Source organism: Pan troglodytes, chromosome 9 (genome assembly GCF_028858775.2).
Source record: "Pan troglodytes isolate AG18354 chromosome 9, NHGRI_mPanTro3-v2.0_pri, whole genome shotgun sequence".
NCBI lineage: Eukaryota > Metazoa > Chordata > Mammalia > Primates > Hominidae > Pan > Pan troglodytes.
This window is the reverse complement of record NC_072407.2, coordinates 13,091,523-13,117,521: the sequence shown is the minus strand read 5'-3', so window position 1 is coordinate 13,117,521 and position 25,999 is coordinate 13,091,523. Positions and strand designations below refer to the sequence as shown.

At 42.1% G+C, this 25,999-nt stretch overlaps 1 protein-coding gene across 3 annotated transcripts; it reads left to right on the top strand.

The window, feature by feature from the left end:
• Positions 1-4,106: 4,106 nt before the first annotated feature.
• Positions 4,107-24,648, top strand: TMEM9B (TMEM9 domain family member B). 3 transcript variants are annotated; one of them, XM_009459918.5, is made up of 5 exons: positions 4,107-4,199; positions 6,885-6,976; positions 12,757-12,865; positions 15,713-15,847; positions 23,467-24,648. In XM_009459918.5, the coding sequence occupies exons 1-5, from the start codon at positions 4,107-4,109 to the stop codon at positions 23,620-23,622; spliced, it is 585 nt and encodes a 194-aa protein (XP_009458193.1). In that variant the 3' UTR covers positions 23,623-24,648. The 3 variants fall into 3 exon arrangements, with proteins under 3 accessions (XP_009458193.1, XP_009458194.1, XP_001168900.1); XM_001168900.8 differs by having other exon boundaries at positions 4,138-4,862; XM_009459919.5 differs by lacking the exon at positions 6,885-6,976 and having other exon boundaries at positions 4,136-4,862.
• Positions 24,649-25,999: the final 1,351 nt, after the last annotated feature.

Below are 25,999 nucleotides of genomic sequence, written 5' to 3'. Positions count from 1 at the left end.
TACTCTACCTATATAGGGTGATGTAGATAAACTGAAGGATGGAAGATGGAGAAATACATGTGTGTATTAGCAGTCTTCAGAGTATAAACACATATCTTATTTCCTATAGAAAAAGTAAAATAATGGCCCAAACTGAAAAATTAAGAACTAGTAGTATAAGCATGCTACTTAGAAATACGGAGATAAATACCAGAAGAGGTAGCTGGGTGAACAGAGATTATATCTAGGGAGTAGAAACTGAGAGTGTGGAGGGCTGGGACGGGGTCTGCTGGTTTTCATTATAAACCTAGTGATACTATTTGATTTTTAATGTAATGATAAAAATAAAACAATATGATTAATGTGGTATTTCATTTATTTGAAAATCTTAGGAGGGACTGTTTTCATTAAGTTTTTTTTGTTTGTTTGTTTTGAGACGGAGTTTCGCTATTGTTGCCCAGGCTGGAGTGCAATGGTGCAATCTCAGCTCACTGCAACCTCCGCCTCCTGGGTTCAAGGATTCTTATGCCTCAGCCTCCTGAGTAGCTGGGATTACAGGCGCCTGCCACCACACCTGGCTAACTTTTTGTATTTTTAGTAGAGATGGGGTTTCACCATGTTGGTCAGGCTGTTCTTGAACTCCTGACCTCAAGTGATCTGACTGCCTCAGCCTCCCAAAGTGCTGGGATTACAGGCATGAGCCACCATGCGCCCAGGCTGGAGTGCAGTGGCGTGATCTCGACTCACTACAACCTCCGCCTCCTGAGTTCAAGCGATTCTCGTGCCTCAGCCTCCGGAGTAGCTGGGATTACAGGTGCCTGCCACCACGCCCTGCTAATTTTTGTATTTTTAGTAGAGATGGGGTTTCACCATGTTGGCCAGGCTGTTCTTGAACTCCTGACCTCAAGTGATCTACCTGCCTTGGCCTCCCAAAGTGCTGGGATTACAGGCGTGAGCCACTGCACCTGACCTGTTTTCATTAAATATTCTAAGGTACTGGGAAATCAACAATATTGATTTAGCACCTCTAAAAGGAACTAAAAATTCTCCCCACTTTGGTACTCACCTGCACTGTGGTGTTTTATTTCAGGGAACCCAGTAACTTATCAGTAGTGGCACCAGCAGCTCTAGAAACATATTCTGTCCCCATACATTGTTGTTATCATGGTGAACACCAGCAAGTGATGCACTTAGGTGGCTTTACAGGCAGCAGTAGGCATTACAGTGGGCTGAAAAATCCCACTAAACAGGGCTGAGTAGGAGGGAGCATCCTAGCGGGTGCACACAATAAAGAAGAGGGCTCATAAGACGTTTCCAGAGTATGCTCAGAAATAACTGGAAGGATGTGTGTGTCCCCAGCCATAACCACTGGAGCCACAATACAAGGAAATCACCAATGTTGTGCATAACTCCATTTGTTCTCCTGGACTGGTGTTGCCTAGGCAAGTGCTGGGTAGATCAGAATGGATGGGGTGGAAGAATTAAGGGGCATCCAGAGAGCTATTTGATCACTGGAGGGGAAAGGGCATGGGGGGATGCAGACAGGTGGCAAAACCTGGGTCCAAGATATATTTGTCCCAGGTACATAAATTGTCACTTTTCTCCCTCCCCTTCTGACTTGCACACTTACAAAGAAGGTTCCTCTTCCTTTTCTAACCATCCCCCCACCAGGGAATTTTTCAGGCCTGACAAAGAAGTGAGAGGACCCAGGCCAGCTGGGAGGGTACACGTGGACCTACATCAGTCTTTTTGAGGAAGTGAGTAGGGAAACCTAGTTATAAGGAAGCAAGGAAAATAGAGGGAGAGTGAGTACTAAGGCCAGCGCCGTCCATAAACAGAACAACTCCCGTGTGACCTGAAGGTCTAGGAAGACCCGAGGTGAGAAATCTTCACTCCCCTGCCTACTATGGGGCGCCGGATCCCGCCATTTGCACATCTTTGGGCATCTCAGCATCCCCTCTCATGGTCAGAAAGAAATCAAATGAGGATTCAAGTAGGTGCCTGATACTTTTCTTTTAGACTAACCAGAGGAGCCTCTCCCATTCCCCTTTTCCCTGGTCCCCACAAACATCATATTGTTTTAATCTGTCTCCAGGTATAACAATAATAAGACAAAGTCCTTACCCTCAGAGAGCTCACAATATTTTGGTGGAGGTTTGGGTATAAAGGCAAATGTGAAAACATAATTTTACTATAATGGGGTAAAGTTAAGAAAGAGATCTATGCAAACATAGAAAGGAGTGCACTTCAGTCAGTGAAGGTTTTCTGGCTTAGAAGAACCCTGACCTAAAGGAAAAGTAAGAGTTATCTAGATAAGAGCAGGGCAGAACAAGAGAAACTGATCCCTCCACTTCTATTGAGTCACCTGAAATTATGTTCATTTTTTGGCAGACATATACCTCCCCCAAACATTCGGCTCTTCCTTGTCAGCCCTCTCCTTACCTTGGCCTGAGGCTTCATTGTCTCCAGTCAGGCAACTATCTCATAGTCACACTCCACTCACGGCAGTCACATTCTGTATTCCAGAACAGCACTTCCTAACAGCACTATAACATTTTCTAGTAGCCACATTTAAGAGGTCAAAAAACAAGTGAAATATTTTACTAATATATTTTATTTAACCCAATATATCTAAAATATTTAAACCATATTTTTAAATTATTGAAATATTTTACATTTTAAAAATATTGTCTTTGAAATTAAGTGTATATTTTATACAGCACATTTCAATTCAGTCTAGCCACATTTCAGATGCTCAATTGCCACATGTAGCTAGATAGTGGTTATACTATGGAGCTCTAAAATTCTGCCCAGACTGAGTGTGCTTGGTGTTTCTCCATTAAACATATGAGGCCCATCAGTCTGAGGCACAACTATGTATTTTCTCTAAGTCTCTGTACCCCCAAGGCCTTGAAAACAATTCGGAAGGAAGAGAAGGCCTATGAGGTTTCAGCTACAGCAGGCACTCCCTTTAGACGCCAAGCCTAGAAAACCCTAAACTGATGCCTAACTTGCAGCTGAATCACCTTTTAGCAATCAGATTCAGTACCTCACCAACACATTTGATCCAGGGAGTCTCCAGTTTGTCCTTTGTCCAGTAGAACACCCACTACAAAGCCTTGATAATTCATCAAAGTGACAGCACCTTCACTGGGCAGTCTGGTGAGAGGACATATAGCCCTGCCACCCTGGTTCCTGTTGGGAACAATATCAGATACCTTCTTGTGTTAGATTCACATGAATCTAAGAATCACATGGGCGAAAAATATTGAGAGCATTCTGTTAAAACATTTCCACAAATTGGGAAAAGACGATTTTTAAAAATCTGTTGGGGCCGGGCGCGGTGGCTCACGCCTATAATCCCAGCAATTTGGGAGGCCGAGGCGGGCGGATCACAAGGTCAGGAGATCGAGACCATCCTGGCTAACACAGTGAGACCCTGTCTGTACTAAAAATACAAAAAAAAAAAAAAAAAAAAAAAAAAAAAAAAATTAGCCGGGCGGCGTGGTGGCGGGCGCCTGTAGTCCCACCTATTAGGGAGGCTGAGGCAGGAGAATGGCGTGAACCTGGGAGGCAGAGGTTGCAGTGAGCTGAGATCGCGCCACTGCACTCCAGCCCGGGGGACAGAGCGAGACTCCGTCTCAAAAAAAAACAAAAAACAAAACAAAAAAATCTGTTTAGAGGTAAAAACACGGGTATTACATGGAGCATAATTTGAAATCCATTCCCTCATATTCAGCCAAGAACTACAGGCCCAGAGAAGGGAAGTGATTTGCCCAAGGTCATTCAACAAATCCCTAGGGGCTGTGATGATCCCTGTGTCCTTGCCATTATCTTCCTTGTCTCCACTAACAAAAATATTTCAATGGGAGAATGTGCCGATCTAAGGCACTCCTAAAGTACTTGCTGAGAATGACAGCCCTGGGGAGACCAGTCGGCAGCCCTGAACAGGCACTGCCTTACCGGGGCGTAGCGCCCCAATTCGCCAACTCTTGGAGTCCTAGGCGGAGGATACTACTGGGGCAGTTGTTTCGCCAATTCCACATCTCCCGGAGCCTGGCCTGGCCCAGCCCAGCCCCGCTGCTGTGACCCACTTCCTAGCTGCAGGCTGGACCAAGGGGAGGTACATGGGGAGCTCCACAGGGAGGCCACGCCCACGAGGGCAGCTCAGAATTAGAAAGCCGACGGGGTGCTGTGGTCAGGAGGCGCGTGGGCGGCAGGTTAGTACTTAAGGTGCAGAGACCACCCCCAACCCTTTGACTGGCGGTGGGCATCCCGGAAAGGCATGGCTCGGCCAATTCCAGCCCCGTTTCCACGCTCAGCACCCGCCCTGCCTGTGCGCGAACGGCTCCGGCCCGCACGGGTCGCCAGAGGCCACTGTGCGACACTCGGAGTTTGCTGGGGTCTCCGTGGGCGGGAGGACTTTCCAGCGCAATGGCGACTCCCTAAGCCCCGCAGCTTCTGCGCCCGGGAAAGATATCCAAGAGATGCAAAGCTCTACTGGGCCCAGGCTGCCACCCCAGAGGCCCCCTTCCGTCCCGGGGCCGGGGCTAGGCCAAGGCGGGCACCAGGACTGCCCAGCCTCCCGGCCCTTCGCTCTGGTAACCGTTTCCGGGGCGGATGCTTTTTGCATCTGACCCGGCGCGCCCGGTGACGCCTTCGCGTCCAGACGGAAGTGCGGGCGGAGGATCCCCAGCCGGGTCCCAAGCCTGTGCCTGAGCCCGAGCCGGGAGCCGGTCGCGGGGGCTCCGGGCTGTGGGACCGCTGGGCCCCCAGCGATGGCGACCCTGTGGGGAGGCCTTCTTCGGCTTGGCTCCTTGCTCAGCCTGTCGTGCCTGGCGCTTTCCGTGCTGCTGCTGGCGCAGCTGTCAGACGCCGCCAAGGTGAGTCCCGCCCAGCCTCGCTCCTGACGGAAGCTCCTCCCCTACCACCGGCCTTGCGGAAACTGGGTCTGCCAACCTGCTGCTTGGCCCATTCCTGACAGCCATACCCCTGGCCTCACAGCTCCGGCAGACCCCCGCCGCCACCAGCCCCGCCCCTCCCGACTGCCCGGCGGCACTCTCGCCCTCAGCCCCGACAGCCTGGCAGTCAGCGCCCCACGGTCGTCCCCAGCCCCGACAGTGCCCACAGTCCGGACAGCAGCCCCCCACCGCCTTAACATTTCCCTTCCCAGCCCCGGCTGCACGCATCTTACACTTGACAACCTTTTCACCTCCGAGAGCCTTTAACTTTCCACCCTAAGCTCTTGACAGCCCACCTGCGCCCTCCGCCAGCCTCACAGGCCCTGCATGCCCCAAGCCAGAATGATAGGAAGCCCCCATCTGACAGAGCCTTCCCTGTCAAGGGCCGACTCAGCTCAGCTCACCCCTGAACACTTCCCTTCCTGTGGTGGGATCTTGCCCCTCCTGGCCTACTTCCCTCCCAGTAGGACCTACAGAGCATCTCTCACCTGCTTCATATTCTCACCTAACTCCCTCCACGAGTCCCTTGGTGCCTTTCTTGCTTTCTCTCTTCCTGATAATTTAGTGGGTAAGGGAATAACCAAACTGCAAGAGAGGTGAGGTTGTGGCCTCCCTGGTTCGATTTCTTGTTCTCGTTCCCTCATGCTGTTCTCTGGTGCCCCAGCTCTCCATACCTGCCCTAGCTCCATGCATACCTGTGCTTCCTCTTTGATGAGCTAGCTCATCACTGGGGGAGAACAGAAGGGATTCACATTAGTATGATGGGAAAACAGAATGACATTGCGTTTTTAAAAATAAGAGCTTTAATTTATAATATCTTTAAATGTAGGAGTGGGGAAAGGTTACAGGCAGGCAAATGTTTTTGATTCAGAGATTCTTTTTGAAACCATCTCTACCTCCTACCAGAAACAGGGACAGCAGCACGTCTCCTGACTTTGAAAACATTGCTGGCGCCCTCTGCATATCTTGCCTCATAACTTTATGTATTGTGATCATGTATTTATTTTTCAGTCTCCTTTACTAGGGTGTGTCCTGATTATGGGCAGAAACCATGTCTTATGCTTATCTGAATCCGCCTTATTGAGCACAAGATCTAACACAGAGCAAATGCTCACTAAGTGGTTGCTGAATACGTTTGTGAATTGTCAATAGCTCTGCCAGACATATCACTGTATATAGGAGGAGTGGGCAAGGTCCTCTGGGGAATGATAAGCCACTTCCTTCTCAAACAGATTCCCCTTTGCTGAGGAAGCATCTCTTCTTTTCTCTATCCAGATACTTAGTCACCTGTTCCTCCACCTCTTGAAACTTGTTTTGTTGGTAGTTGTTCTGTCTGTCAACCAGGAATTAGAAGCAAAGTTTCCTGGGAAGAGTATACTAAACTGATCTCAGAGTCAGGCTACTTCCTGTGTGTACTTCCTTTCTAGTTGTAGGTGGGTGCCTCTAACATTTCATCCCTTCTACGGGACTCTGGCCCAACCCCTTTTATCAATGTCAGTGCCTTCTACCAGAGGGTGAAAGGATGATAGGTAGAATTGTGACCTTTTTTGTGAATAATTTTTAGTTTCTTTCCCATCCTTTAGTAATGAATATTCTTATTTACAGGCACAACTATCTGTTTACTATGTGTCTTTCTAGTGGCAGATAGATGGTAATAACATTAACATAATTTGATTGTCATGTGACCCATAAATATGGTTAATAAGTCTTAGATCATGTATTAGGTATTATTTCAAAATAACTACATGTAATATATAATGATTCATTGGCATTACCATAAAGGACTGTGGCTTTTAAAAACTGTGTCTGTTAAAATTTTAAACGAATGATTTTAGAATACTTGGTATTCTAAAGAGGATGCTTGGCAAAATGTATATGGTACAGTTTTTAAAAATATTGATGATGAACTGTCAACGCACTATACTGTTTCCGTTTTGGTTACAGAATTTCGAGGATGTCAGATGTAAATGTATCTGCCCTCCCTATAAAGAAAATTCTGGGCATATTTATAATAAGAACATATCTCAGAAAGATTGGTAAGTATCTGGATTACTGAATTACCTGTCACATTTGTTTCTGTGGTTGTCAGTGTTATCCCAGAATGTTCATCAAATGCACAGTTTTCTTTTTAAGTATTTCATTTGAAGCAAAAATGTGAAATTCTACTTCCATTTGAAAAAGTGAGAGTGAGGCCCTACATGCATGATGCCTGCAGGCCTAAAGGTATACAGCCAAAACACTAAGACCCATGTAGGCAGAGTTTCATGGGAGCGTATGACTGGGTTTGTGGCACCTAAACTACCCATAGCTATCTTCCTGTACTCCCTCAAGTTTTGGTGAGGGACCTTTCTCCCTCTTGCTTTTCAGTGGAAGGTTAGCAAGCCTCGTTTATCTGGGTTATAATTTTTACAACTTGTAGGTTTTGATGATGTATTGCCAAGTATGGGAAGCTATGTTTAAAAGTGTCAGAAGGCTCAAGAAGAAGTGGAAATGAGCTATGTAGTCAGAGTTTCCCATTTGGTGTAAATGAAGAAGTTACAGGTGTGCCAAGATATTGACCTGTTCAGTCCTTGGGCAGTCAGGCAGGCCTGTGATGACTGGGGGATCCTGACTGACTAGCCACCAGCAGCCTTCTCTGCTTATCCCAGCAGACCTGACAAATAGCTTTTTCTACGTGTGCCATGAAGCAGTTGGGATGCAGTTGTATTACAGCAGGATGAATGTGTTCCTTCCCATAGAATTGTGATGTTTTATGGTTTGTAACCACGGTGGAAGATGGATGGGATAGGAATTTAGGAAAAATAGTTCCAAATGGTAGGAGCTTTCACGTGTACCTGATTTCATAGCTAAATAGCCATCAAAGAGTTAGAAAGCAAGATTAAATTCATTCAGTTAACAGTATTCCAACCTGACTTTAAAAAAGAAAAGGCAGCCTTCGAGTATGTTTAGTTTCTCTGATGCCACTGTCTGTTCTTCCCTGATATGCATTTAGGTTCAGTCTCATATTTGTTAAGTGTGTTCTTGAGAACTTCTTGTGAACCTCTATGTTCCACTGTAGGTGGTGTCATATTAAACAAGCGATTTGGCCATATTCTTAAAGGTTTTATATCAGGAAGTTACTTTATATGATACAAGAATGTTCAGGCTGGGCACGGTGGCTCACGCCTGTAATCCCAGCACTCTGGGAGGCCGAGGCAGGCGGATCACCTGAGGTCAGGAGTTCGAGACCAGCCTGGCCAACAGAGTGAAACCCTGTCTCTACTAAAAATACAAAAAAAATTAGCCGGGCTTGGTGGCGGGTGCCTGTAATCCCAGCCACTCGGGAGGCCGAGGCAGGAGAATCGCTTGAACCCGGGAGGCGGAGCTTGCAGTGAGCCGAGATCGCGCCACTGCACTCCAGCCTGGGCGACAGAGCGAGACCCCAGCTCAAAAAGAAAAAAAAAAAGTTCAAATAAATCTTTATGTTACTTCTATAAATTTTCCAAATTTATTCAGTGCTTACAGTTTATTCTGTTATCAGTAATGAAATGCAATGCCTGTCTTTTGAGTAGCAAATGAACTCACTATTCAAGTGGTTAGCACTAATCTTTTCACTAACTTTTCGTTATTTCAGACTCAGGACCATATGTCATTAATCCCTGGTTATTAGTAAAAATAGCTTTGAAAACAGTTGAGGCAGGACATGGTGGCTCACGCCTGTAATCCCAGCACTTTGGGAGGCCAAGGCAGGTGGGTCACTTGAGGCCAGGAGTTCAAGAACAGCCTGGCCAACATGGTGAAACCCCGACTCTACTAAAAATATAAAAATTAGCTGGGCATGGTGGCACACGCCTGTAATTCCAGCTACTCGGAAGGCTAAGGTAGAGAATCGCTTGAGCCGCAGAGGTAGAGGTTGCAGTGAGCTGAGATTGTGCCACTGCCCTCTAACCTGGGTGACAGAGCATGACTCTGTCTCAAAAAAAAAAAAAAAAACAAACAAAGAAACAAAGAAAATAAACAGTTGAGTATAAGGCTTGCTTGGGGTTTTTCTTCCCTCTCTCCCACTCTCCCTTGTTTCTTTTCTGCAGCTTAGCATTTTTCTAGGGATAAGTTCCCAGCTGGCACTGAAAATTTTTAACTGACTTTACAAGGGCAGGCAAGTTATGATTCACCAGAATTATGGCTTTACGAGGCCTCCAGTATCTGTGAGGGCCTAGATGTAGTTTTACCTTTTGTTTTCTAGGCCTTTCATTTTGTCCAGTTTTTATCTTTAAGTCTTCATTGACTTATGCTGGCTGACTTAAGAGTAGTTGGAGTGCTCTAGTTTGTGTTTGGGGTGATTGAAAGCTAATGATGTGTTCCTTTTGGCACTAGGGGGAGGTGTTGCCTAGTTCCTTAAGTGGTTAACCTCTGACTAGGTCTAGCTCTGTTTGTAATGACTGGTCAGCCAAAATCAACCTTCCTGCTTTCTCTCCAGCTGGGCACAACTTTTGCACAGCACTCAGTATCTTTTTGTTATTAAAATATATCCTTCAAAAGAAATACTCAATACTTACTTAGCACTTAAAATTCCCAAGTCATTCTTAGGTATTGTTGCCAAGGCTTCTGAAGCTGAAGTAGGAAACTAAATAGATCAGTTTCATTTTCCCGAGGTTCAGAGGTAAAGAACTGACGTAGGAAGCAGGAGTCCTGGATTCTGGTCCTTTCTGTTTTTTTTATTGCTAGAGTGCAGTGGCACGATCATAGCTCATTGCAGCCTTGATCTCCTAGGCTCCAGTGGTCCTCCAGCCTCAGCCTCCTGTGTAGCTGGGACTACAGGTGTGTACCATCAACCTGGCTAATTTTTATTTTTTCGACACTGGGTCTCACTATGTTGCCCAGGCTGGTCTCAAGTTGGCTTCAAGTGATCCTCACATCTTGGCCTCCTAAAACTCTGGGATTATAGGGATAAGCCACCATGCGTGGCCTGATCCTTTTTCAAATACGATTTTACTCTGTGACCTTCTCTAAGCCTGAGGCTAGATGAGCTCTCTGATCCTCAGATAGGTAACACCTGTTATGGGATATAGTTCCCTCTGCCCATTTTGTGCCTGCATCCAGTTGGGTACATGCCTGGTCTTCTGTATATTTGGAACAGATATCACACACTTTTATGGTGAGAGTTGTGGGGCCTTACCTGTATTTGAAATACCATCAGTGGAAATTTAATTTTTCATTACTACCTTTGTTAAAATTAAATTACCTGTTAAGAATAACCTGGGCCAGGTGTGGTGACTCATGCCTGTAATGCCAGCACTTTGGGAGGGCGAGGCAGGCACATCACCTGAAGTTGGGAGTTTGGGACCAGCCTGACCAACATGGAAAAACCCCATCTCTACTAAAAATACAAAATTAGTCGGGCATGGTAGCGCATGCCTGTAATCCCAGCTACTAGGGAGGCTGAGGCAGGAGAATCACTTGAACCCTGGAGGAAGAGGTTGCGTTGAGGAAGATCACACCATTGCACTCCAGCCTGGGCAACAAGAGTGAAACTCTGTCTCAAAAAAAAAAAAAGAATAACCTAACAACTTCTATCATATACCGTTTTGGTTATTTTTTCTAATGCCACAGTTTAGAGGGAACAGAACATGAAAATATGAATTTCTAGAAATTAACTTTTTTTTTTTTTTTGAGACAGAGTCTCACTCTGTCGCCCATGCTGAGTGCAATGGCGCAATCTCAGCTCACTACAACCTCTGCCTCCCAGGTTCAAGCGATTCTCCTGCCTCAGCCTCCTGAGTAGCTGGGATTACAGGCATGTGCCACCATGCCCAGCTAATTTTTTGTATTTTTAGTAGAAATGGGGTTTCACCCTGTTGGTCAGGCAGGTCTTGAACTCCTGACCTCATGATCCAACCGCCTCGGCTTCCCAAAGTGCTGAGATTACAGGTGTGAGCCACCACACCTGGCTTTTTTTTTTTTTTTTTTTTTTAATTGAGACGGAGTTTCGCTGTCATTGCCCAGGCTGGAGTGCAATGGCACGATCTTGGCTGACCGTAACCTCCACCTCCCAGGTTCAAGTGATTCTCAAGTCTCAGCCTCCTGAGTAGCTGGGATTACAGGCATGCACCACCATGCCTGGCTAATTTTTTTGTATTTTTAGTAGAGACGGGGGTTTCTCCATGTTGGTCAGGCTGGTCTCGAACTCCCAACCTCAGGTGATCTTCCCGCCTCGGCCTCCCAAAGTGCTGGGATTACAGGCATGAGCCACTGCACCTGGCTGAAATTAATTTTTAATTGACACAATAACTGTACATATTTATGGGATACATAGTGATGTTTCAATTCATATAAGATATAGTGATTTGATCAGAATATTTAGCATCTCAGACATTTATCATTTCTTTGTGTTGAAAATATTCAACATCCTCCTTCTAGCTATTTGAAACTATAATATATATTATTGTTGACTATAGTCATCCTACAGTGATATAGAACACTAGAACTTATTCCTCCCACCAAGCTGTAACTTTGCTTCCAAAAAGTACATTTTGGTAGGGAAAGAGAAGGAATCACTCTATAGAGTATTGGGTGTCCCCAAGAGAATGGGTAAGATAAGATAGGATGGTGTAGTAGATTGCTTGAGGCAGCCAGGAATGCCTAACGAAGAGATGCCAAAAGGAAAGAAAATTGTCCAACAGCTGGCAGGAGGACAGGAAAGCTTTCCCTAATTTTGCTGAAGGTGATCAGAGCCATAGACTCTTAGTAGTTGAGGAGAATAATAATTTAGTTATTGCTTAGAATTGACAGATTTCTAGGAAAAATCTGATAGCACTGTGTTTACACAAACCATAAATAATTAGCCTTGAAAATGGGGTCGGGGAAATAAGTAACATTCAACAAAAACACTCATCCCTTTGTTAGTTTTTATTTAGTTCTTTGGAATAACCAGTTTTTGTTTTAAAATATTTTTGTTATTCTGTTTCTCCTTGCTTTTTCAGATTTGCTCATTAAGAAAAGTGATTGTTTCTTCCTGTGTGTGGCTTTGAGGGTTCAATTTTCAGAGTTTCAGAATTTACCAGGCTGTTAAACGTGGTTAGTCATTCATACACCACACTGGCAGTTAAGAATGATGTTGGCTGGGCACGGTGGCTCACACCTGTAATCCCGGCACTTTAGGAGGCCAAGATAGGAGGATCACTTGAGGCCAGGTATTCAAGACAAGTTAGGTCAACAAACCAAGACCTGATCTCTACAACAAATCTAAAAATTAGCCAGGCATGGTGGCAGGCGCCTGTAATCATAGCTGCTCTGGAGGTTGAGGCAGGAGGATCACTTGAGCCCAGGAGTCTGAGGCTGCAGTGAGCTATGATGGCACCACTCCACTACAGCCCATGTGACAGAGCAAGACCTTGTCTCTTAAAAAACAACAACAAAAAAGAATGATGTTAATTCACAAAAGAGATAATCTTATATTTGAACAGTGTCCCATATCACTTTAAACCATTTCAAGTAGTTTTCCTTAGTAACTGAACAAGTCTAAAGGTGACTGGATTTGTTAAGTAGTTTTTCATCCCATTTGGCATTTTTTGGGTGCATTTTTGTAACTGTTAACAGTAGCAGCTTTGAAAATAGACACTACTATATGTGTGTCTTTGTGGCTTCTTAAATGGTTAAAACTTTCCAAAATGCTAATATTGACAGCAGAAATTATTTTACTTTATCTTATTGATTATTTGTTTTTTATGCTCTTTCATTGGGTAAGTTTAGTGATTATTCTAGATTTCAGGAAACTTTTGGTCAGAGCAAGCAGAAGAGCTAGCTGGGCTTAAGCAGCATTTTATGTTTGTTTTTTCAGTGATTGCCTTCATGTTGTGGAGCCCATGCCTGTGCGGGGGCCTGATGTAGAAGCATACTGTCTACGCTGTGAATGCAAATATGAAGAAAGAAGCTCTGTCACAATCAAGGTAAAATATATATCCCTCTATCTACCTGTTTGTCTGTCTATCTACCTCTTTTCTGCTTCTGGATGGTTTCTAGACAAGACAGAAAAATTTGGACCCCTACCCCAAAAGCAATAATGGGCCTGTTCTGCCTGCCTCACTGAGATGGTTTGTGGATTAGTTAGGGTGTTAGATAGATATGTGAAATGGCACAAAAATGCCCTATGTGTAATTAGCATATTCCAGAAAGATATCCCAGCTTCTGTGTAGGCCATGTGTGCCAGAGGCTGAGAGAGCAGCATTTATAAGCCCTCCTCTCCTTGCCTTTCCAGCCCTTTGAAAAAATTAAATATATAGTAATTATTCTAGAACTATTACTTCTGGATTTTAAGATTTCCCCTCTTCACTTCCTGTAGGACAGTGGTCCCCAGCCCCCAGGCCACAGCCCAGTCTGTGGTCTGTTAGGAACTGGGCCACTCAGCAGGAGGTGAGCAGTGGGCAAGTGAGCAAAGCTTCGTCTTATTTACAGCTGCTCCCCATCATTCGCATTACCGCCTGAGCTCCACCTCCTGTCAGATGAGCAGCAGCATTAGATTCTCATAGGAGCATGAACTCTATTGTGGACTGCACATGTGAGGGATCTAGGCTGCATGCTTCTTATGAGAATGAGAATCTAATGCCTGATGATCTGTCACTGACTCCCATCACCCCCATATGGGTCCGTCTAGTTGCAGGAAAACAAGCTCAGGGCTCCCACTGATTCTATGTTATGGTGAACTGTATAAGTATTTCATTATATATTATAATGTAATAATAATAAAGTGCACAATAAATGTAATGTGCTAGAATCATACCCAAACCATCCCCTACCACCCCTGGTCCATGAAAAAATTGTCTTCCATGAAACTGGTCCCGTCCCTGGTGCCAAAAAGGTTGTGGACTATTGCTGTAGTAAATGGGATGTAGATCACTCTCATCACCATTTGTATTTCTAATGAGTTCAGTTACTTTATTATAGTGGCTAATGGTTTTTCTTCCCATTTTTTTTTTTTTTTTTTTGAGATGGAGTCTTGCTCTGTTGCCCAGGCTGGAGTGCAGTGGTGTAATCTTGGCTCACTGCAACCTCCGCCTCCTGGGTCCAAGCGATTCTCCTGCCTCAGCCTCCTGAGTAGCTGGGATTACAGGCGTGCACCACCATGCCCAGCTAATTTTTGTATTTTTAGTAGAGACAGGATTTCACCATGTTGGTCAGGCTGGTCTCGAACTCCTGACCTCGTGGTCCACCCATCTTGGCCTCCCAAAGTGCTGGGATTGCAGGTGTGAGCCACCGCACCTGGCCTAAATTTTTTTTACATGGCACTTCCCATTCCTTTCCCCCCAAAAGGCCCTGTGGGGAATGTGGGGTGGTTAGTTATAATAGTCACAAAGATTTCTGCTGTGATTGACCCTGTGGAAGAGCTCTTGCTCGAGCAGGGTGCTGAACTTTAGATAAATCCTCACTGTACTATTATGTAACAGATTTGTAAAAAATATACAACTTATGTACCCTAAAAGTCACTCACTATAAGTATACAATTCTATAAATTTTAGTAGATTTAAAACATTTTAAAATCCAGTTTCAGGCCAGGCATGGTGGCTTACATCTATAATCCCAGCACTTTGGAAGGCCGAGGCGGGTGGATCACTTGAGGTCAGGAGTTCGAGACCAGCCTGTCCAACGTGGTGAAACCCCATCTCTACTAAAAATATAAAAATTAGCCAGGTGTGGTGGCACGCACCTGTAGTCCCAGCTACTTGGGAGGCTACGGCATGAGAATCACTTGATCCTGGAGGCAGAGGTTGCAGTGAGCTGAGATCATGCCACTGCACTCCAGTGAGACTCTGTCTCAAAAAAAAAAAAATAAAATCCAGTTTCAGAACATTCCCACTACCCCAAAAAGATCCCTCATGCCCATTTACAGTTAATTCCCATTTCCAGCCCCACTCCGTCACTAGTCTACTTTCTGTCTCTGCATACATGGACACTTCATGTATATGGAATCATATAATATATAGTCTTCTGTGACTGGCTTCTTTCATTTAGCACAATGTTTTCGATGTTTATGCAAGTTGTAGCATGTATCAGTACTTCGTTTCTTTTTATTGCTGAATAGTATTTCACTATATGAATATGCATTTATCAGTTGATGGACGTTTGGATTATGTCTGGGTTTTTACTATTATGAATAATACTGTTGTGAATATCTGCACATATGTCTTTGTATGGATATATATGTTTTCGATTCTCTTGGGTTAATTCCTTAGAATGGTAAAATTATGTTTAACTTTTTAAGAGACTGCCAGATTGTTTCCCAAAGTGGTTGTACCATTTTACATTCCCACCACAGCCTATGAGGGCTGTTTCTCCATATCCTTGCTAATACTTGGTATTGTCTATTTATTTTATTGTAGTCCTTCTAGTGGGTGTGTCACACTGTACTTTTTCTCAGTACATGAATTAAGGTCACAAGAAAAAATCACCGGCCTAGAAAATACTTTTGTATATCTAAACTGAGCTAAAGAGTAGCTGAATTTAGGACATTATGTTCAGCTGGGAAAAGAAACAAACTGCTGTGCTAGCAGTGGTGACAGGTGATTAGCAGTAGGTGAAGTTGGAGTCTTGAAGACTTGCAAAAAGATCCCAAAGATCTTTCCTCTTTTTTCTTAAATAATACTTTGGTGAAGAGTTGAGTTTATTTCTTATATTGCTATCTGGTTTGTATAGAAATCCTATAGGCTTAGCAGATATGTCAGTCAGTTTTACTATTATCATACAAAGTTCTGATTTATGGGCTTGAACAAAGATGTAACTTAATTTTCAATTTCCTTTAGGTTACCATTATAATTTATCTCTCCATTTTGGGCCTTCTACTTCTGTACATGGTATATCTTACTCTGGTTGAGCCCATACTGAAGAGGCGCCTCTTTGGACATGCACAGTTGATACAGAGTGATGATGATATTGGGGTAAGTTCCCAGCCTGCCCTAGCTGCTCATGGCCAGTCCCTGTCATCATTTGATGTGAAGTGCAAGTGAAAAATAGTCATATATAGATGTTCACATGCTGAAGCAGATCCTCAACTAGAGAAGCTAAAAACAGCTCTGATTTCAGTATATACCTCTTTATGAAGAAATTGCTTGATGAAGCCATAAATGTGGTGATTTAAACGATGATCTTTGGTGAGCATGCTATACAGGGCCTTGCTTTCAGTACCAAAGGCACAATTTTATTGCCATTCCCTGTTTACATTGAGAAAAGTATCAGAGATGGTTTTCTCTCCAAGCTCTCCTGCCTGAAACACCTTCTCTGTCAATATCACCAAATATTTTAGAAGGCAGAGAGGTTTTCATCAAGGGAAGTGTGAAGATCATGATGTTATTTTCTTAATGAAGTACAACTTGATAACCTGCTGATGTTTTATATTTCCTTTTTTTCTACTGCTTAAAAAAAAAATCTGTGGGCCAGGTGTGGGGGCATACACCTGTAATCCCAGCACTTTGGGAGGCCAAGGTGGGAGGATCACTTGAGCCCAGGAGTTCAAGACCACCCTGGGCAACATGGTGAGACCCTGTCTCTACAAAAAATAAAAGCATTAGCCGGGTGTGGTGGTGCATGCCTGTGGTCCCAACTATTCAGGAGGCTGAGACAGGAGTGTCACTTGACCCCAGGAGTTTGAGGCTGCAGAACTGTGATCACACCATAGGACTCCAGCCTAAGCAACACAGCAAGAAGCCTGTTTAAAAAAAAAGAAAAAAAAAAAATCTGAGATCTTTAGAGAAAAATAAAACCATGACTACCATCACTCCAGATTCTCTTCCTGTCTTTAAATCACACACACACACACGTGTGTGTGTACATTATATATGTTTATATATATATATATAGCATGTGTGTGTGTGTGTGTATATATATATATATATATAGTTGGCATAATCTGTATAAATTGCTTCATGGTCTCCTTTTTGTTTTAATATTCGTTTATTCAAAAATGTCCAGAAATTGACTTAGTCCATAAACCTGTTTTTCAGTGTAGCTTAGAGAATTTTTTTTTGTTGTTTTTGTTTTTTGAGACGGAGTCTCACTCTGTCGCCCATGCTGGAGTGCAGTGGCGTGACTTTGGCTCACTACAACCTCAGCCTCCCAAGTTCAAGCGATTCTCCTGCCTCAGCCTCCCAAGTAGCTGGTTCTACAGGCATCTGCCACCACGCCCGGCTAATTTTTTTGTATTTTTAGTAGAGACGGAGTTTCACCATTTTGGCCAGGCTGCTCTTGAACTCCTGACCTCAAGTGATCAGCCCGCCTCGGCCTCCCAAAGTGCTGGGATTACAGGTGTGAGCCGCTGCGCCTGGCTGGATATTTTTGTTTCATCTTTATCCTGTATGAAATTGTTTCTGAATTTTCCTTTTTTTTTTTTTTTTTTTTTTGAGACGCAGTCTCGCTCTTTCGCCCCGGCTGGACTGCAGTGGTGCGATCTCAGCTCACTGCAAGCTCCGCCTCCTGGGTTCACGCCATTCTCCTGCCTCAGCCTCCCAAGTAGCTGGAACTACAGGCGCCCGCCATCGCGCCCGGCTAATTTTTCATATATATATATATTTTTAATTATACTTTAAGTTTTAGGGTACATATGCACATTGTTCAGGTTAGTTACATATGTATACATGTGCCATGCTGGTGCGCTGCACCCACTAACTCGTCATCTAGCATTAGGTATATCTCCCAATGTTATCCCTCCCCCCTCCCCCCACCCCACAACAGTCCCCAGAGTGTGATATTCCCCTTCCTGTGTCCATGTGATCTCATTGTTCAATTCCCTCCTATGAGTGAGAATATGCGGTGTTTGGTTTTTTGTTCTTGTGATATTTTACTGAGAATGATGATTTCCAATTTCATCCATGTCCCTACAAAGGACATGAACTCATCATTTTTTATGGCTGCATAGTATTCCATGGTGTATTTGTGCCACATTTTCTTAATCCAGTCTATCATTGTTGGACATTTGGGTTGGTTCCAAGTCTTTGCTATTGTGAATAATGCCGCAGTAAACATACGTGTGCATGTGTCTTTATAGCAGCATGATTTATAGTCATTTGGGTATATACCCAGTAATGGGATGGCTGGGTCAAATGGTATTTCTAGTTCTAGATCCCTGAGGAATCGCCACACTGACTTCCACAATGGTTGAACTAGTTGACAGTCCCACCAACAGTGTAAAAGTGTTCCTATTTCTCCACATCCTCTCCAGCACCTGTTGTTTCCTGACTTTTTAATGATTGCCATTCTAACTGGTGTGAGATGGTATCTCATTGTGGTTTTGATTTGCATTTCTCTGATGGCCAGTGATGATAAGCATTTTTTCATGTGTTTTTTGGCTGCATAAATGTCTTCTTTTGAGAAGTGTCTGTTCATGTCCTTTGCCCACTTTTTGATGGGGTTGTTTGTTTTTTTCTTGTAAATTTGTTTGAGTTCATTGTAGATTCTGGATATTAGCCCTTTGTCAGATGAGTAGGTTGTGAAAATTTTCTCCCATTTTGTAGGTTGCCTGTTCACTCTGATGGTAGTTTCTTTTGCTGTGCAGAAGCTCTTTAGTTTAATTAGATCCCATTTGCCAATTTTGTCTTTTGTTGCCATTGCTTTTGGTGTTTTGGACATGAAGTCCTTGCCCATGCCTATGTCCTGAATGGTATTGCCTAGGTTTTCTTCTAGGGTTTTTATGGTTTTAGGTCTAACGTTTAAATCTTTAATCCATCTTGAATTGATTTTTGTATAAGGTGTAAGGAAGGGATCCAGTTTCAGCTTTCTACATATGGCTAGCCAGTTTCCCAGCACCATTTATTAAATAGGGAATCCTTTCCCCATTGCTTGTTTTTCTCAGGTTTGTCAAAGATCAGATAGTTGTAGGTATGCGGCGTTATTTCTGAGGGCTCTGTTCTGTTCCATTGATCTATATCTCTGTTTTGGTACCAGTACCATGCTGTTTTGGTTACTGTAGCCTTGTAGTATAGTTTGAAGTCAGGTAGTGTGATGCCTCCAGCTTTGTTCTTTTGGCTTAGGATTGCCTTGGCGATGTGGGCTCTTTTTTGGTTCCATATGAACTTTAAAGTAGTTTTTTCCAATTCTGTGAAGAAAGTCATTGGTAGCTTGATGGGGATGGCATTGAATCTGTAAATTACCTTGGGCAGTATGGCCATTTTCACAATATTGATTCTTCCTACCCATGAGCATGGAATGTTCTTCCATTTGTTTGTATCCTCTTTTATTTCCTTGAGCAGTGGTTTGTAGTTCTCCTTGAAGAGGTCCTTCACATCCCTTGTAAGTTGGATTCCTAGGTATTTTATTCTCTTTGAAGCAATTGTGAATGGGAGTTCAGTCATGATTTGGCTCTCCCACAGAAATACAAACTACCATCAGAGAATACTACAAACACCTCTACGCAAATAAACTAGAAAATCTAGAAGAAATGGATACATTCCTCGACACATACACTCTCCCAAGACTAAACCAGGAAGAAGTTGAATCTCTGAATAGACCAATAACAGGAGCTGAAATTGTGGCAATAATCAATAGTTTACCAACCAAAAAGAGTCCAGGACCAGATGGATTCACAGCCGAATTCTACCAGAGGTACAAGGAGGAACTGGTACCATTCCTTCTGAAACTATTCCAATCAATAGAAAAAGAGGGAATCCTCCCTAACTCTTCTTATGAGGCCAGCATCATTCTGATACCAAAGCCGGGCAGAGACACAACCAAAAAAGAGAATTTTAGACCAATATCCTTGATGAACATTGATGCAAAAATCCTCAATAAAATACTGGCAAACCGAATCCAGCAGCACATCAAAAAGCTTATCCACCATGATCAAGTGGGCTTCATCCCTGGGATGCAAGGCTGGTTCAATATATGCAAATCAATAAATGTAATCCAGCATATAAACAGAGCCAAAGACAAAAACCACATGATTATCTCAATAGATGCAGAAAAAGCCTTTGACAAAATTCAATAACCCTTCATGCTAAAAACTCTCAATAAATTAGGTATTGATGGGACGTATTTCAAAATAATAAGAGCTATCTATGACAAACCCACAGCCAATATCATACTGAATGGGCAAAAACTGGAAGCATTCCCTTTGAAAACGGGCACAAGACAGGGATGCCCTCTCTCACCACTCCTATTCAACATAGTGTTGGAAGTTCTGGCCAGGGCAGTTAGGCAGGAGAAGGAAATAAAGGGTATTCAATTAGGAAAAGAGGAAGTCAAATTGTCCCTGTTTGCAGACGACATGATTGTATATCTAGAAAACCCCATTGTCTCAGCCCAAAATCTCCTTAAGCTGATAAGCAACTTCAGCAAAGTCTCAGGATACAAAATCAATGTACAAAAATCACAAGCATTCTTATACACGTATTTTTTTTTTTTTTTAGTAGAGACGGGGTTTCACTGTGTTAGCCAGGATGGTCTCAATCTCCTGACCTCGTGATCCCCCTGCCTGGGCCTCCCAAAGTGCTGGGATTACAGGCGTGAGCCACCGCACCCAGCTGAATTTTCCATTCTTTCATTATTATATATAATTATTTTTTTAGAAATTACTTTTTCTCATGGATTATTATATTGGACTATGTTCCTTAAAATGGGTAAAATTCAGAATAGTTTTAAGGTTCAATTCAAAAGCCAAACCCAGAGTGAGCCCTTGCCAACCAGTCAAAAGTCCTTTTACCCTGGAATGGCTCGTGCATCTATAGGCATAGACGTTGAAAGTCTTAAACGACATCCTTCCTTTACAGCGTTAAATATCTGTTCCTGATTTCAGAAATAGACAATATAATAACACAAAACATAAGAGAAATGGATGTAGAGATGAAAACATGTAGGGCAGGCATTTAATTGGTGGGATCACATGCTCAGTAATTGTTTTGTCCACCAGTGATTGATTCTGCTTGTGTATTGACTATTTGAGAACACTGTCTCTGTGAGGCCTGGCTGACTCTTGGATGTCTTTTAAACTGATTCTAGGCAGAGAGGTTTTCTGACCAGAGCTGTGAATTTATGGTAACAACTCTACAAAAATAAGTGAATTTTAATTTTTAAAACTGTTGCTTATCCAAGATGTGAGTTCTGCGCTATTTATATACTTTAAAAATGTTTTTGTTGAATTATCAGTTTTCATTTTTTCTGTTTTTGTTCAGCGTAGAGCATTTTAAAGCAAATAAAAGTGAGTACAAATAGTTAAGCTCACTGCAAGTAGTCACAATATTTACTATATCATATATCCATGACACATCATCGTTATTACCAAAGCATTACAGTAAAACATGTTTTGTATTTATTGTAATTTTACCAGGTGTGAAAAGAACAAACATAAAAAGGGTAAATCTCTATTTGCATTCCCCCAGCATCTGTGACCATGAGCAGCTAGTTCAATCTCGTTCTGATGGATAGAGAGCAGAGCCAAAGGATTAGCTGGTTTGTTTAGTCTTTTGAACTTGTTCCTTAGGAAGATTTTTCTCCCCTACCTTGAAGAATAGATAACAGCACTAGGCGACTGAGAGGTCCTCTGCTGATCAGGTACATCCTTCTTCCCAGTATTGCTTATGTGAAAACAAACCAATGGTGATAATATTTTCCTCCTCTGGTCCTTGACTCAGGGGATGATATTTTATACACAAATTCACTGAAGCACCATATTCTTATAGTGTCATTTTAATCTACCTGACCAAAATCTGTTTTGAGACAATATAACACCAAGTCAGGGTTAGGCAGGCTAAGTTTTAGTCTTTATGCTAATTTGTTAAATGACCTTGGGTCAATTTATTTCCATAATGGAAAATCAAGCAATTCTATAACTTTAGCCTGCCTCCTTTTTTTTTTTTTCTTTTTTAGCTTTTTTCTTACATTTTTTAAAACATTTTAAGCCTCATGAAATTGCCTTTATTATTTTCATTTGTAAGGTTAAAAGTTTAAAAATAGGCTATAGGTCCCAGCTACTTGGGAGGCTGAGGCAGGAGGATCACTTGAGGCCAGGAGTTCAAGGCTGCAGTGAGCTGTGATCACACCTGTGAATAGCCACTGCCTTCCAGCCTGGGCAACATGGGTAGACCCTATTTCAAAAAAAAAAAAAAATTAAGTTCATGGCCAGTCTGGGCAATATAGTGAGACCCCATCTCTTTTAAAAAAAAAAAATCCACTTTTTAAATAACTTGAGTTTTAGGATTTGTACAAGTCATTACCTAAAAATCCACTTTTTAAATAACTTGAGTTTTAGGATTTGTACAAGCCATTACCTAAATAAAGTGAAAAGTTGAAGGAATTTTGACAAAGAAGAGGAGGAAAGATTCTTTACAAAAACTCTTTGATATCTTTCAAATGTAGACATTGTATAAATGCCTTGCTATAAAAACAAGACCAGGTGTTCTAACTCCTATAATTATAGTTGTATATATAGTTATGTGGTTATGTATATAGCTTTCCATATACATGCTGACTCCTGCCCTGGATATATAATAGAGCTTTTTCAAACATGCACAGCAAAATAATGTTGTTTCTCTCCTAGAGGCAAAGTTTAGTATAAGACGTACAACTTGTGACTTGGATCTTCTGTTGGAACATTGAGAAGCTTTGCTAACACGGGGTTCAAGAAAAAGAGATCAAGGAAAAGGCAAACAAAAGCAATAAATTACTATTGAATGCTTTTTGTCATTTAGACAGCTGTGTTTATATCTCATTCATAGATAGATTAGCATGGTGGTTTCCTGTGTAATGACTACAAACATCCAGTTGTACTCGTTTACTTTGACCAGGTTAGGTTGGTTTTCTATAGAGATACCTGGGCAACCCTTCAATAGCCTCTTTCCCAAGGCAGCAACTTACATGGAAGCCACTGGGTGCTTACCAATGGAAGATTCCATCTTTGTTGAATAGGGTGATTGTAGCACTTGAGCTGTGTCTCTTTTCATTACACATTGGGGAAGTGAGGAAATGAGGAAGCTTTTGGAAGCTAGTCCATTTAGTGTGTGTGTTGAGGGTACAGGGAGAGATTAAAAACAACCCAAGATAAGACTCTGTCGCTCACCCTCCCAGAGTGATGTGGCCCCAAGCTGGCAAGAAAACAATTCTAATGGAGACAGGAAATTAAAAGACAGATCTTTCCTCTGTCACAGATTAGCTTTATAGTATCGAATAAAGCAAGGAAAGACCCTACTTTCCGTATCTATAACATGGAGAGATGTTAACATGAAAATAGATTTTCTTTTCCCTATCAGTTAAGGAAGGCTTCTCTTTAACACAAATGACCACTGTTTTTTGCTTGGTCTCCACTTCTTTAAGGGAAATATCTTTGGAAATGGCAATCCATGGGAACGTTTCACAAATACTCCGTCATCGCTTATGTTTCTTGAACCACCTAGGTCTGTACTTGAGTTCATACTCTATCTGGTAGTTGAGCGCTTAGGAGTGCTTAGCTAAATAGATGCTCTGTTGTTTGAAAAGTCCACCTACCCCTATTTCTGTGGCGGGCTGGTCACTGTTTTGTGTCTATGTTTTACACTGACTGTGCCATCTCTGATGTTCTCCATTCCTGGACTTTTAGGATCACCAGCCTTTTGCAAATGCACACGATGTGCTAGCCCGCTCCCGCAGTCGAGCCAACGTGCTGAACAAGGTAGAATATGCCCAGCAGCGCTGGAAGCTTCAAGTCCAAGAGCAGCGAAAGTCTGTCTTTGACCGGCATGTTGTCCTCAGCTAATTGGGAATTGAATTCAAGGTAACTAGAAAGAAACAGGCAGACAACTGGAAAGAATTGACTGGGTTTTGCTGGGTTTCATTTTAATACCTTGTTGATTTCACCAACTGTTGCTGGAAGATTCAAAACTGGAAGCAAAAACTTGCTTGATTTTTTTTTCTTGTTAACGTAATAATAGAGACATTTTTAAAAGCACACAGCTCAAAGTCAGCCAATAAGTCTTTTCCTATTTGTGACTTTTACTAATAAAAATAAATCTGCCTGTAAATTATCTTGAAGTCCTTTACCTGGAACAAGCACTCTCTTTTTCACCACATAGTTTTAACTTGATTTTCAAGATAATTTTCAGGGTTTTTGTTGTTGTTGTTTTTTGTTTGTTTGTTTTGGTGGGAGAGGGGAGGGATGCCTGGGAAGTGGTTAACAACTTTTTTCAAGTCACTTTACTAAACAAACTTTTGTAAATAGACCTTACCTTCTATTTTCGAGTTTCATTTATATTTTGCAGTGTAGCCAGCCTCATCAAAGAGCTGACTTACTCATTTGACTTTTGCACTGACTGTATTATCTGGGTATCTGCTGTGCCTGCACTTCATGGTAAACGGGATCTAAAATGCCTGGTGGCTTTTCACAAAAAGCAGATTTTCTTCATGTACTGTGATGTCTGATGCAATGCATCCTAGAACAAACTGGCCATTTGCTAGTTTACTCTAAAGACTAAACATAGTCTTGGTGTGTGTGGTCTTACTCATCTTCTGGTACCTTTAAGGACAAATCCTAAGGACTTGGACACTTGCAATAAAGAAATCTTATTTTAAACCCAAGCCTCCCTGGATTGATAATATATACACATTTGTCAGCATTTCCGGTCGTGTTGAGAGGCAGCTGTTTGGGCTCCAATGTGTGCAGCTTTGAACTAGGGCTGGGGTTGTGGGTGCCTCTTCTGAAAGGTCTAACCATTATTGGATAACTGGCTTTTTTCTTCCTATGTCCTCTTTGGAATGTAACAATAAAAATAATTTTTGAAACAGCCATCAGTGTATCTATGTCTCCTAGTTTTTTCCTCCTCCCTCTTTTGCTTTATAATGAGATTGAAGATATAAAGACATTTTGTACCCTGTTCTGAGACTACTGTTTTATACCAATCTAACCGTAAAATATTGGTGTAAATTATGTGTTTGCATGTATAGACAGAATATATGAATTTGGGGGTGGATCTCTGAAAAGTATACTAATATTTTGATAAATTGGGAGATTTCAAATTCCTGAAGGAGTACTTGTTCTGAGAAATTCTTGGCCCAAAAAAATCAGAATTAAATTCATAAAAGTGAGGTTTTAGGAGCCATTAATGGGGTTTTGGGGTTTAGTAAAATTTTAAGCACCTATAAATATATAAATTATCAATTTTATTGTTAGTATTAAAAAATTTAATTTCAACCATGACCAAGTGGGATTTATCCCAGGTGTGAAAAGCTGGTTCAACATTTGAAAATAACATTTCTAAAGAAGAAAAATTACATGAATTTTATCAATAGCAGAAAAAGCATTTGACAAAATAACCCCATTCATGATAAAAATTCTCAGGAAACTAGGAATAGAGAACTTCAACTAGATAAAGAAATGAGCTAACAAAAAAACCACAGCTAACATCATATGCTTAATAATGAGAAATTAGAAGCTTTCCCACTAAGATCAGGAATAAGGCAAGGATGTCTTCTCTTACTATTCCTTTTCAACATTGCACTGGAAGTCCTAGTTGTACTGGAAGTCCTAGCCAATGCAGGGAGACAAGAAAAGGAAATAAAAGGTATAAATATTGGGAAGGAAGGAATAGAAATGTCTTTGTTTACTGATGCAATGATTGTCTATGTAGAAAACCCAGAAGAATTGACAACAACAATAATAGAACTAATGAGTGATTATAAAGGCTTGCAGGATACAAGGTTAGTATACAAAAGTCAATCAAACCAGGTGCAGTGGCATGTATCTGTAGTCCCAGCTACTCAGGAGGCTGAAGCAGGAGGGTTACTTGAAGCCAGGAGTTTTGAGGCTGCAGTGAGCTATGATTGCTGCATGAATAGCTACTGCACTCCAGTCTGGGTAACACAGCAAGACCCTGTCTCTAAAAAATGTCAACCGTTTTCCTATATATCAGCCACAAACAGTGGAATTTGAAATTAAAAACAATACTATTCATAGTAGCACCCCCAAAATAAAATACTTAGGTATAAACCTAGTAAAATGTATCTAAGATCTATATGAGGACAACTGCAAAACTGATTAAATAAACCAAAGAACTAAACAAATGAAGATATATTTCATATTCATTAATAGGAAGGCTCAATATTGTTTAGATGGCGCTTCTTTCCAACTTGATCTATTG